The sequence below is a fragment of the Dermochelys coriacea genome, chromosome 6 (genome assembly GCF_009764565.3).
Source record: "Dermochelys coriacea isolate rDerCor1 chromosome 6, rDerCor1.pri.v4, whole genome shotgun sequence".
In the NCBI taxonomy this organism is placed as follows: Eukaryota; Metazoa; Chordata; order Testudines; family Dermochelyidae; genus Dermochelys; species Dermochelys coriacea.
This window is the reverse complement of record NC_050073.1, coordinates 31,034-44,644: the sequence shown is the minus strand read 5'-3', so window position 1 is coordinate 44,644 and position 13,611 is coordinate 31,034. Positions and strand designations below refer to the sequence as shown.

At 54.7% G+C, this 13,611-nt stretch overlaps 1 protein-coding gene across 1 annotated transcript in view; it reads left to right on the top strand.

Moving 5' to 3' along the window:
• The first annotated feature begins 6,054 nt into the window (after positions 1 to 6,054).
• ATP2A1 (ATPase sarcoplasmic/endoplasmic reticulum Ca2+ transporting 1) overlaps positions 6,055 to 13,611 on the top strand; it is a 32,824-nt gene continuing 25,267 nt past the window's right edge. The window contains exons 1-4 of the mRNA XM_043516074.1: positions 6,055 to 6,065; positions 6,574 to 6,656; positions 12,044 to 12,148; positions 12,513 to 12,651. Coding sequence (XP_043372009.1) covers positions 12,564 to 12,651 — 88 coding nt within the window. The 5' untranslated portion in view covers positions 6,055 to 6,065; positions 6,574 to 6,656; positions 12,044 to 12,148; positions 12,513 to 12,563. The remainder of the gene's footprint in view (positions 6,066 to 6,573; positions 6,657 to 12,043; positions 12,149 to 12,512; positions 12,652 to 13,611) is intronic.

Below are 13,611 nucleotides of genomic sequence, written 5' to 3'. Positions count from 1 at the left end.
GGCAGCGATGGGATGTACTGCACCCCGTGAATGGCGCTTCTTGCATAAAGTGACTGGGGAGCAGTAAAACAAAGGGGGATTAATGAGGACCAAGCGTGCTGAAGGCTCAGAGAGGGACAGTTTCAGGGGGCAAAGAAGCTACGCTTAACCCCTGGGAGTATGTGATCAGTGAGAGGGACTGTTGCAGTAATGGGGTCCCCCTGGGGACTGCGGTGAGCAGTCTCAGGGGCGGAGGAGTCTGTGGCTTGACCCTGGGAGAGAGATGGTGACCTGGAGAAGGGCTGGCACACTAGGGGTTCCTCCTGGAAACTGTGGGGAGCTGAGAGCACACAGGCCTGCGAGTCCACAGCAACTTGGGAACAGCGAGGTGATGGCTTATCACCATCTCCTTAAGAAGGACATTGTAACCCTGTGCAAAAAGAAGGGTTACGCATTGGAAAGTTCACCAAAGCACAGTTAATCGTGCAGCTAGATGATGATGACCCCCTAAGGAGCAGATTCCTGACCCAGATGGGGACACAAGAGGATCTGGGAGCAGCTGGAGAGGTAGCCAGGCATCCCCAAGACTCCTGTCCCTGACCAGACGGGGGTCTCCATGATCGGGTTCCCCATCAGGGGATCGGAGATGGATGGGATTGGAGCTGAGTCTGAAGGAGCGAGAGGACTGTGAGAGACAGCGAGAGCCTGAACAAGAGCAGCAGCAGCAGCATGAACTGGCGATGGTGGAGCAGAGAGGCATAGGGGACCTCCCACGGGTGAGTGGGGATAGGCCCCAGGTTGCCAGTTCCACAGGGAACCTCGATACTAAATTGTTGCCCCTGATTAAGGAGGGGGGGATGTGGATGCCCACCTCACTGTCTTTGAGCAGGCTGGTGATTTGAACCAGGGGGACCCTGCGGAAAAATCCTGGTGTCTAGCTCTCTTGCTGGGTCCCAAGGCCATAGACGCCGTCAACCCAATGGGTGGGGTGATTCAACCCCACGAGATGCTGAGGGGCTGTGGATCCTGGGTGAGGGTCCTCTGGATGAAGCCCCTCGCCCTGCCTATGGCCCAGATCCCTGTGCAGACACAGGAGGGGTCGGACTGGCTGGTAGTTGGGGTTCTCCAGGATATCAGCTGTGAGACCCTGTTGGGGGGTGACTGTGTCTCTTTGGGACAGGATCCAGACCCTGTTCCTGTAACGGCCAAGGATTTGAATTTGAATCCAGGGAAACAATTGGCTAAGATGGAAATGGACAGCGAAAATGCAGATGACCTGGCTGGCAGGGGAGAGGAGCTGCTAGGCTCAGGATACCTGCCTGCCTGTAACCAGAGCCCTGGGGCTGGGTGGGATGCAGAGATGCTCCCCGCCCCCCTGCACACTGGAGAGGGGGCTCACACTGGCTCTGATGCTGTAAGGAGAGCAGAGAGCTCGCTGCCTACCCCCAATGGGACAGCAAGGGCAGTGCTGAGCATGTGGGGAGCTGAGACCCCAGCTGAGTTGTGGGACCCACAGGCAGGGCAGGTCGGCTGCCAACCAGCTTTGCCGGGGAAGTGATCCCACAGTAGGGAGGGAGCTACCAGGGACAGGGCTCAGCATGGCTGTGACCCCAGGCCCAGCCAGTGAGAGGGAACAGGTCCCACTCCCTCCCCCAGCAGCTGAATTCCAGACTGAGCTGCAGAAGGATCCCACCTTGGAGAAGCTGAGGGAACTTGCTGGCCACAGCACTGCAAATTCCCTTGGGGAAGGCTGCAGGGAAAGATTCCTATGGGAGAAGGGATTCCTGCACCAGGAATGGGCTCCCCAAGGGGAAGTATAACTTAGCGGGATGGAGAACTTGGCCCTGGAGTCCACTGATGACAACTGTGTCTTTAGCCAGACCTGGGAGGAACACATGTCCCAGGTGAGGAGGGTACTGGGCTGCCTCAAGGAGGCAGGACTGACGGTAAAAGCTGAAAAGTGTAAGGTGGGGATGGCAGAGGTGTCATACTTGGGCCACAAGGTGGGGAGCAGCTGCCTAAGCTCAAAGCTGGCCAAGGTGGAGGCGATCAGAGATTGGCCTGTTCCCCAGACCAAGATTCAGGTCCAGACCTTTATTGGGATGGCAGGGTATTACCGGAGGTTTGTACCCCACTTGAGCTCCCTAGCTGCCCCCATCCCTGAGCTATGTAAGAATGTTAAACCAGATGAGGTGGTCTGGACCGAGCAGTGCCAGAGGGCTCTCTGAGCACTGAGGGAGGCTCTAATCCAGGGCCTTGTAAATCTGGTAAACCAGATTTTGCCAAGCCCTTTACAGTGTTCACCAATGCCTCGGATGCATGGTGCTGATGCAAACTGATGCTAAGGGGGAGAGACACCCCATTGGGTACCTGAGCAAGAAGCTGTTGCCCTGGGAGCAGAACTATGCGGCCATAGAGAAGAAATGCCTGGCCATGGGGCAGGTCCTTAAAAAGCTGCAGCCGTATCTATTGGGTGGCGCTTTACTGTGTATCCTGACCCCTCTGCCCAGACGTGGTTGCATCCAATGAAAGGGGCTGATGCCGAGCAGCGGGTGACAGAGACACCTAGTCAGAGGGTGGCCAAGGTCAAGATGGGGGCTGTTAATCAGGAAAGCCCAAATTACAGCCCTCCAGACTGGAGTGCTGGGAGAAGACCTGATCCCAGTTTGAACCCCAAGGATTTTGGGGTGGCAAAATGACACGGGCCCCAAAAACCTTCCCAAATGCGGCCTGCGAGTGCCATCGAGCACACCTGACCTAAGGGAGGGCGTAAAACTGGAAGGGCCTGGTGTAACTCCCACCAAGGAATGGGAGAGATGCTGGGGCATCCATGGGTACGTTGGTGGCTTCGAACTTCCCCAGGTCACCGGCTACAGTGACCCCGCTCAGTCAGTCTCGAAGGGGGGAGAGATATGATGAAGTGAGAATGTTCTTAATGTTTTCTCTGAGTTTCAATTTGGAGCTGGCTGCTGGCCCCTCCCCCACAGAGGGCATCCCCCCAGCTCACAGCTCCCCGCCAGCCCTGGGGCTGTTAGCCCTTCCTCTATGGAGGGGATCCCCCCTGACTAACAGCCCCATCCCCCAGCCCTGGGGCTGCTGGCCCTTCCCCCACAGAGGGGATCCCACCGGCTCACAGCCCTCCATCCTCCCCCAGACCTGGGGCTGCCGGCCCTTCCCTCGGGTGGGTCGATCTAAATGGGTTGCTGGTTAGAGTTCGTGGCACAACTGGCTGGGTAGCTGGAGCGGCCTGCGGGGATCTAGGCAGACAGCGGGTGGGTCGATCTAGATCAGTTGCTGACTAGAGTTCGTGGCACAGCTGGCTGGGTAGCTGGAGGGGGGCATAAGGGATCTGGCCAGCGGGTGCAGGCTATGGATGGCCCGCGCGAGAGGTCAGCTAGCTGGGGGGTAAACAGAGGAACAGAGGCATGGATGGAGGGAAAGGGGTGAGGATGAGGAAACGTGAGTGAGACAAGCCCTGAGCCGCATGTGTCCATTATGGCCAAGGGACAGAAATAACCCGCAAGGAGCCAAGGAGCAGGATCGGCGGGGGAGGTTTCTTCCAAGGAGCTGGCAGACGTTGAGTGACATCTCGGTGTGTGGCCGCCTCAGCCACTCTCCTAAGTCACCTCTCGGCCTCCCTCCCGCTGCCTCAAGTCAGCAAAAATACCTCCCTGCGCAGAATGCCATATGTGTGCCGGTGCCTGCTGTGATGTCAGGGCAGCTGCCCAATGGGAGCACAGGGACGGGGCCCGGGAGTCTGCCCCGTGGGCTCCCTCATAAGGACCAGGGACAGCCCCAGTCCCCACTGAGGGTGTCTATACCGGGACAGGTTGGGTGGGCTCCCCTGTCGGATACTGGGTGCCGAGGAGGGCCATGGTCTGCTGAGCGGCAAGGGACGCGAGGTGGGAGACGCTCAGAGACCAACTGATCGGCTGGGGCTTGTGAGGAGCAGAGACAGGCCAAGCCCGGGGGGGACGGGGCTTACAGCGCTGGTGGGGCAGCCATGGAGAACTCCCACGCAAAGACCGTGGAGGAGTGTCTGGCCTACTTTGGTGTGAGTGAGAACTCTGGCCTGACACCTGAACAGGTGAAGAAGAACCTGGACAAATATGGCCCCAACGGTAAGTGCTGGCAGCGCCCCGCATCCTCATGCACCCGGCTGGACCAGCCACCGGGATGGAGAGAGAGAAGAAGAGGAGAGAGGTGGAGCGAGAAAGAGACTGAGAAAGGAAGAAGGATGGAGAATGAGGAACAGAGAGTTTGATTGTGTATGGGGTGGGGGGGAGAGAGAAATGTCTGGGGCTGCGGAGTGAGACAGAAGCAGGCAGACAGAGATGGAGAGAATGGAACAGGTGACTAAGGGTACATGGGGTTGGCTGGACACAGAGAGGCAGGGATGGAGCAAGAGACACTGAGTGAGGCTGGCATCAGCCACTGGGCCCTGGGAGGGGTGTAGCAGCGTGAGGGGAGCTGGGTGTCAGGGCAAGAATCAGTAGGGCTCCTGGAGCCGCATATCAGGGCCCCGGGAGCCGCATATCAGAGCCCTGGGAGCCGTGTATCAGAGCCAGGAGAGCTGCATATCGGAGCCCCAGGAGTCGCATATTGGAGCCCAGGGAGCCGCGTAATGGAGCCCAGGGAGCCGCGTATCGGAGCCAGGGGAGCCATGTGTCGAAGCCTGGGGAGCCATGTGTCGGAGCCTGGGGAGCTGCATGTTGGAGCCCCGGGAGCCACGTATCAGAGCCCAGAGAGCCGCGTATTGGAGCCCAGGGAGTTGCATATCGGAGCTAGGGGAACTGCGTGTGGGAGCCTGGGGAGCTACGTATTGGAGTCAGGGTCAGAGCTGTGTATCGGAGCCTGGGGAGCCGCATGTTGGAGCCCCAGGAGCCGCGTATCAGAGCCCCGGGAGCCATGTATTGGAGCCCCAGGAGCTGCATATCGGAGCCCCGGGGAGCCACGTATCAGAGCCCGGGGAGCCATGTATCGGAGTCAGGGTCGGAGCCTATCACAGAGAAGCCAAAGATGCAGACACAGGCAAGGCCCAGCCATCCTGGGGACAAGGCAGCTGCTCCTTGGCTAAGAATAACCTGCCTGTAATTCCCTCTGGAATGGATCGGACACCAGAGATGCTGCATGGGGTGGAGGGCATCCTTCACGCTGCGCTTCCTGTCCTGGCACAGGATTAAGGGGACCCCCTAATGCCAGTGGGGCAGGAAAGTCATGTGCTGGGCCAGCATGTGTGGAAGTGATGGGTGGCTCAGACTGCAATTAGGGATGGGCATGATCCCAACCGCACCATACCCTCCAGCTTCCTGCCACCCCCCAGCCCCATTGGGCTTGGTGTAGGTCCCAGAGCAGCAGGCCAACGAGCTTGGGAACACTCAGCCCAGCTTGGGTAACCGCAGGAGGGTGTGTGAGTGAGTACTTGTGTGTGAACGAATATGTTTGGCTGCATCTATGTGTGTGAGGGTGTGGTAATGTGTGTGTTTGAGGGTGTATAGGTGTGTATGGGCGTGTTTCTGTATGTGTGAAGGCATGTTCACAAGCATGTAGGTGTGTGTTACATGTGTGTGTAGGTGTGTTCACGTTTGTGAGGGCATGTTTACATGTCTTAAGGTGTGTTTACACCAGTGGGCATGTGTGCACTCCATTCTCTGCATGTCTGTGCAGCCCCAGCTAGGGAAACGTAGGGCCCCAGTACCTCATTTCAGCTGGGCCCACCCCTCTCCCATTTCACCCCATTAATTTTTGGGGGCTCTGCCCCCCCATTCCTCCTCCTGTCAGCCCTGTGTGTGTCTCAGTGTGTCATGCACACACACACTCTCCCCTTAGCCTGGCAAAGGCGCCAGGGTTTGAGGCCCCATGTCCTGTGCGACCCTGGGCTGGGTTGTTGTGCCCCAGGCCAATGAACCCATCGGCCCCTGTTTGTGTGGCATGTCCCCTCATCTGGGGCTCGTTCCTATCTCCCCCGCTTGCAGCATGCACTCTGCCCCAGGGGTTCCCCGCTCACGGTGCTAACCAGCCTCTTCTCCTCTCTTCCTTCACTCCTGCGGCGGTGTCTCCTTGGTCAGAGCTCCCAGCAGAGGAAGGTGAGTCCCTGCCATTGGTGTCCCCAAAACCACAAAGTGCCAGAGCCCAAGGCAGCCACCACCGGGCCACATCCTCAAGCCAGCCCCAGCCTCTCTCTAACAGAAACCCTGGGCCCCCACCCATTAACTCAGGGCCCACGGCCCCCTCCAATAGCCCAGTGCCCTCCATTGCCCTATAACTAGCCCTATGGGCAGCACTCTCAACCCAGTGCCTCAAGGCCCTCCCCTGCCTCACAACCTGACTCCCCAGCTCTGATCCCCATTCTGGCTCCACCCCCTGGGACTTGCAGGGCTGCCCGTTTTGGTTGCATGGATTCCTGGAGCTTTCATCACCTGACACAATATTTAATTCCTGGTGACTACAGGACAGTCCTGGAGGTCTGGCACCCTAGTGACTTGGTGTCCCTGCCTCTGACCCACTGTGCCCCAACACCCAAGGAAAATAGGGGTGGAATCCCTGCTGGGGGGGGGAATCCCTGCTGCTCCCTGACTTTGCCCCACTCCCCAGGCAAGTCCATCTGGGAGCTGGTAGTAGAGCAGTTTGAGGACCTGCTGGTGCGAATCCTGCTGCTGGCGGCCTGCATCTCCTTTGTGAGTGACGGGGGGCTGGGGTCCCAGCGTGTGGGAGGGGCTGCATCTCCTTCATGAGTGACGGGGGGCTGGGGGTCCCAGAGAGCTGGGGAGTCCCAGGCAGCTGGGCAGAGGCTGCATCTTTGTCATGAGTAGTGGGGGCGACTGGGGGGGTCCCAGAGCACTGCAGCTCCATGATTGACTGGGGGGTCCCAGAGGGCTTGGGGAGAGGCTATGGTGGGAAGGGAGCTCTCTGTGTATAACATGGGAACTGAGGAGTAAAATTTAGTGTGAGAGGCTGGTATGTCCTGGGACACCCATTGGGGTAGAGACTGGAAGTTAGGACTCCTGGGTTCTATCCCTGGCTCTGGGAGGGGAGTGGGGTCTAGTGGTTAGAGCAGGGGGGGCTGGGAGTCGGGATTTCTGGATTCTATTCCTGACCCTGCCACAGGCTCTCTCTGCCTCAGTTTACCCCTTTTGAGCAGGGCAGGGTGAAGTCTGGATCACTCCTTTGTGCAAAGTATTGGGAGATGCTGGGGGACAGGTGTCCCTGGGGAAGGGCCAGGGGTACGGTCCCACCCCGCTCTGTCCAGACCCCACGCTGTATTTCTGTGGCAGAGGTGCTGGGGGCCCAGGGCTCCTCAGGCCAGGAGGGGAGCAGGCTTTGGGAGTCGTCTTGCATCGTCCTTCACCATGACCTTTCTGTGCGGAGGCCTGGCCCAGGCCCGCCCGGAATTCAGTCTTGAAGGATTCAGTATCGGCTCTGGAGAGGCAGCATCTCAAGTGTCGGCAGCTGGGCCAGGGCTGCGGGTTGAAGGAGGGAGCCAGGGCTCGGGAGTGGAAGGAGGGAGGCCCAGGGCTGCATCTGGCAGGTGTTAAAGGATGGGAGACCCTGCCTGGACAGGCAGTGGTGGGGAGAGGAGCCCCTCCCCACAGTGATTCTCCCCCCATGTGGCTCCATTAGCCCTCCTCCCATGTCCCCTTGATCTTGATATGTACTGGGGGGGAGGGTGGCGACAGCTGGGCCCCCCGTCCGCTTGCATGAGTACAAGAGGCCTGTAAACTGATCTCAATCTCACTGGGCCTTAGATGAAACCTGAGTGGGCACAGTTGGGCCCAGCCTGGGCAAGGCTGCCCCATCCCTATGTGTAACTGTGTGTGTTTGGCGGGTGGCGGGGGAGAGGGGGCTGATGTCTGTGCAAAAGTGGGAGACACTTGGGGGGGTCTGTGTGAGTGTGTGCACACACCTGTGGCTGTATTGCTGCAGGAGGGAGTTAGAGAGCTGGCCCCTGTGTCTGAGGAGGTGTGCATTTTGCTGCACATGTGTGCATGCCTGAGGGTGTGTCTGTGCAGGAGTGCTTTGCTTGGTAGGGGTGGGGTATGTCTGTGCACCTAGCTGTGCAGGGGGTGTGTGAAATCCAGTTATTCCCTGAGTTAGAGCAGCAGGAGGTGACACCCCAATCACCTCAGGAGCCCTGGCGCAGTAAACCTGCAGCTAACCAAGCTGATTGTGACCAGGTAGAGGGGATGGGCCAGAAATGGAAGCTATTTTGGGATAAAATAGATTGATGAGTGTGTATGGAGATAGATTAGATTAGATTAGATTAGATTGCGTGGATGGGGATAGATAGATAGATAGATAGATAGATAGATAGATAGATAGATAGATAGATAGATAGATAGGGTATATGACGAGATCCTGGGGTGCAACGTGGCACTGTGGGACCGCTGTGTCCTCTTAACTCACTAAAATGGATTATCTCTCACAATGCTTTACTGATGACAAGCAGCAAACCTCTCCCATGCTGTTTTCACTGAACAGGTAATCATCAAGTGATCCTTATCTTTTTTGAGATAGGGTGATCACATCTGCACACAGTTTTCAAGATGTGGGCGTACCATGGATATATATAGAGGCAATATGATATTTTCTGTCTTATCATCTATCCCTTTCTTAATGATTCTAAACATTCTGTTCGCTTTTGTGACTGCCACTGCACATTGAGTGGATGTTTTCAAAAAAGAAAAGGAGTACTTGTGGCACCTTAGAGACTAACAAATTTATTTATTTATTTATTACAGCTCACAAAAGCTTATGCTCAAATAAATTTGTTAGTCTCTAAGGTGCCACAAGTGCTCCTTTTCTTTTTTGCGAATACAGACTAACACGGCTGGTACTCTGAAACCTGGATGTTTTCAGAGAACTATCCACAAAGGCTCCAAAATCTCCTTCCTGAGTGATAACAGCTAATTTAGACCCCATCATTTTATATGTATAATTGGGATAATGTTTTCCAATGTGCATTACTTTGCATTTATCAACACTGAATTTCACCTCCGTTTTGTTGCCCAGTTATCCAGTTTTGTGAGATCCTTTTGTAATTCTTCACATTCTGCCTGGGACTTTTAAGTATCTTGAGTAGTTTTATATCATCTGCAAATTTTTCCACCTCATTGTTTACCCCTTTTTCCAGATCATTTATCAATATGTTAAATAGGACTGGTCCCAATACAGATCCCTGGGGGATACCACTATGTACCTCTCTCCATTCTGAGAACTGACCATTTATTCCTACCCTTTGTTTCCTCTCATTTAACCAGTTACAGATACATGAGAGGACCTTCCCTCTTATCCCATGACGGTTTACTTTGCTTAAGAGCCTCTGGTGAGGGACCTTGTCAAAGGCTTTCTGAAAATCTTAATTCATTATATCCACTGGATCCCTCTTGTCCACATGCTTGTTGACCCCCTCAAAGAATTCTAGTAGATTGGTGAGGCATAATTTCTCTTTACAAAAACCGTGTTGACTCTTCCCCAACATATGTTCATCTATGTGTCTGACAATTTTGTTCTTTACTATAGTTTCAACCAGTTTGCCCAGTACTGAAGTCAGACATACCAGCCTGTGATTGCCGGAGTCTTCTCTGGAGCCCTTTTAAAAAATTGGCATCACATTAGCTATCCTCCAGTCATTGGTTACAGAAGCTGATTTAAATCATAGATTACAAACCACAGTTAAAAGAAAAGGAGTACTTGTGGCACCTTAGAGACTAACAAATTTATTAGAGCATAAGCTTTCGTGAGCTACAGCTCACTTTATTGAAAGCTTATGCTCTAATAAATTTGTTAGTCTCTAAGGTGCCACAAGTACTCCTTTTCTTTTTGAGAATACAGACTAACACAGCTGCTACTCTGAAACCACAGTTAGTAGTTCTGCAATTTCACATTTGAGTTCCTTCAGAACTCTTGGGTTAATCCCATCTGCTCCTGGTGACTTATTACTGTTTAGTTTATCAATTTGTTCCAAAACCTCCCCTAATGACATCTCAATCTGGGACAGTTCCTCAGATTTGTCACCTAAAAAGAATGGCTCAGGTTTAGCAATCTCCTTCACATCCTCAATCGTGAAGACTGATGCAAAGAATTCATTTAGTTTCTCTGCAATGGCCTTATTGTCCTTAAGTGCTCCTTTAGCATCTCGATCGTCCAGTGACCCGACTGGTTTTTTAGCAGGCTTCCAATTTCTAATGAACTTAAAAACATTTTTGCTATTACTTTTGGAGTCTTTGGCTAGCTGTTCTTCAAATTCTTTTTTGGCCTTCCTAACTATATTTTTACACTTCACTTGCCAGAGTTCATGCTCCTTTCTATTTTCCTCACTAGGATTTAACTTCCACTTTTTAAACAATGCCTTTTTACCACTCACTGCTTCTTTTACTTTGTTGTTTAGCCACGAACTTTTTTGGTTCTCTTACTATGTTTTTTTATTTGGGGTATACATTTAAGTTGAGCCTCTATTATGGTGTCTTTAAAAAGTTTCCATGAAGCTTGCAGGGATTTCACTTTTGGCGCCATATCTTTTAATTTCTGTTTAACTAACTTCCTCATTTTTGTGTTGTCCCCCTTTCTGAAATTAAATGCTACAGTGTTGGACTGCTGTGGTGTTTCCCCTGCCACAGGGACGTTAAATTTCATTATATTATGGTCACTATTACCAGCTATATTCACCTCTTGGACCAGATCCTGTGCTCAATTTAGGACTAAATAAAGAATTGCCTCTCCTCTTGTGCGTTCCAGGACTAGCTGCTCTAAGAATCAGTCATTTAAGGTGTCAAGCAGATTTATCTCTGCATCCCTTCCTGAGGTGATATGTACCCAGTCAATATGGGGGTAGTTGAAATCCCCCATTATTATTGAGTTTTTTATTTTTATAGCCTCTCTAATCTCTCTGAGCATTGCACAGTCACTATCACCATCCAGGTCAGGTGGTCGGTAGTATATCCCTACTGCTATCTATCTATCCATCCATCCCCATACATCCCTGGATCCTGGGCAGGGTCTGTGCAGCACTTGGCTTAAGGGGACTTCTGATCTCAGTTGAGGTCTATGCAGCACCTAGGACAAGACTTCATTATAATAGAAATACCCAAGAGAGGAATGAGTATTGGGAGCTAGGTAGCTACCTGTGGGAGTGTGAGGTAGGGTGTTGTGCACTGTGTGTGTGAATGGGAAGGACTATAATGCTCCGAGTGATGAGCTGGGGTGTAGTATTTGCAGTGTGTGTGTGTGGGGGGGGGGAGATCTGTGTGGGATGTATGTGAGCGAGAGACATATAGTTCTGGGCTGTGGAGGGGGGGTGTAGTGCTCTGGCTGTGTGTCTAAAAGCTGTAGTGCTCTGGGCGTCTATGGGAGGTGTGCAAGTGTGTAGCTAGGTGGGGAAGGAGAGGGGTGTAGCACTATGTGTGTGTGTGAGAGAGAGAGAGTGAGGGTGTAGAACTGTATGTGTGTTCGGGGGGAGGATGTAGAGTTGTGGAGAGGTGTAGCACTTTTGCTATGTGGTGTGAAGGGTGTAGTGCTCTGGCTGTGTGTCTAGGTGGGTGTAGCTCTCTATGGGGGGAGGGTGTAGCTCTGTGGAGGAGAGGGGAGAGGTACAGCACTGGGTAAGTGTGTAGTTCTGTGTGTGCGTGTGGGAGAGTATAGTGGGGAGAGGTTTGTAGCTCTCTGGCCATGTGGGTGAGAAGGGTGTAGCTCTGTGGAGGTGGAGGGGGAGTAAGGAGTGTAGCTCTCTGGTCATGTGGGTGCGAGGGGCGTAGAACTCTGTGTGGGGAGGGTCATGGTGAAGCTTTGGGGCTATGGCTGTGGGTGGAAGGGGTGTAGCATTTAAGGGTGCGTGGGTGTGTGTGGGAAGGTGTAGCTCTGTGGAAGAGGGGAAGGGAGGGTTGTAATTCCCTGGCCATGTGGGTGAGAAGGGTGTAGCACTCTGTGTGTGGGAGGGTGTAGCTCTGTGAAGGAGGGGAAGGGAGGGCTGTAGCTCTCCAGCCATGGGGTGGGAAGGGTGACTTGTGCTGTGCATGGGAGCTCTTTAGCTCACACAGACGTGACCTGGCTGTGGCTCTGCCCCTCATAGGTGCTGGCCTGGTTTGAGGAAGGCGAGGAGACGGTCACTGCATTCGTGGAGCCATTTGTCATTCTCCTGATCCTCATCGCCAATGCCATCGTAGGAGTCTGGCAGGTAACCAGGGGCCAGCGACCATCTCCTCTATGTGTTAAGCAGGGTCAGGCCAGATCAGTATCTGTATGGGAGACTGCTGAAGTGACCCAGGAGATAGTGCAGGAGACTTAGAAGTGGTCACTGACGTGAGTGTCTCATCCCAGAACGGGGCTCCATCTTGGCACAGGGTGATGGGCCCCTGTGTAAACAGCCCCCGCGCCCCACCCCAGAGCTGGCCGCACCTCAACACCAAGTGACAGATTGCTGTATAAACAGCCAACTGCAACCCAACCCACATCTCATTGCCGGTTGAGGGGGTCTCAGTTCACCCAGCCCCCGGGGGGCTGTGGGCAGATGGGCGTGACTGTTTGTGCTGCCCTGGCAGGAGAGGAACGCTGAAAACGCCATCGAGGCCCTGAAGGAGTATGAACCCGAGATGGGCAAGGTGTACCGCGCAGACAGGAAGTCTGTGCAGAGAATCAAGGCCCGGGATATGGTCCCCGGCGACATCGCCGAGGTGGCTGGTGAGTGTGTGGCAGTGAGCACATCAAGGTGCTGAAGGCACCATGGAGCAAATGGCACGGGGCATCCCCGGGCAACAGTTAAACTCACCCTAAGTGCTGAGGGTTGAAGGGTCGGGGTGACGTCCCAACCATGCTGTTGCCATGATTACCCACAATGCCCTTGGAGGGTCGCCAATGCTCCTCACCCGTCCCCTCTGCGAGGGTGTTGGGGCTGTGGGGTCTGGCTGAGCAGGACCTCCCAGCAGCTCTCGGACTTGTTTACTGCCTGGCCCCGGCCAGCTCTGACCCCGGCTCGTGGGGCAGACGCAGCCTCATTCTCCCTGGGCTGGGAGGCGGGTGTTTGGGAACAGACAGTCCCTGGCCCCGGCTGAAAGCGGAGCCCCGTGGAATCCCCTTTGCGCTGCACTTGTTCAGTGACAGGTGTTCTTGGGCCTGGCCTTCAGCCAACTGCCCCCCCCCGCCTGGGGGGAGAGACTGTGTGTCCCCCGCCCTGGCCCCATCTCCACCCCTCCCTGCAGGCAGGGGGGATGGCCTTATATCCCCCTTCCCAGTGCCCCCCAGCCATGCCAGCCAGCCAGCCGGGAGCCCTGACCTCGCCATCTCCTTGAGAGCCCCTGGGCAAAGAGGGGGGGCTGAGGCGCTGGGCGCTCCTTCTATGGGCAGTGCCAAGCGGCCGGGGCAGCAGGAATGTGATGAGCCAGGGTTACGAGGACATGGCCGGCAGGACATAGAGGGCACTAAGGAGGGGGAGGAGGGAGACACTTATTGAGCTGACAGGAAGGGTCCCAGCGGAGAGGGGCAGCTAGGGTTACACTGCTGGGGGGCCTGATCCCCTCTGGAATAGCGGGGCTGGTGCCCCGGCTAGGGGTGGACAGGGAGAAAAGATCTAGCATTTCCTCTCCCTGTCTAACCTCCTCCACACCCCTGGCTGTCTAGCTCCCTCCCTCAGTGTGGTCTCCT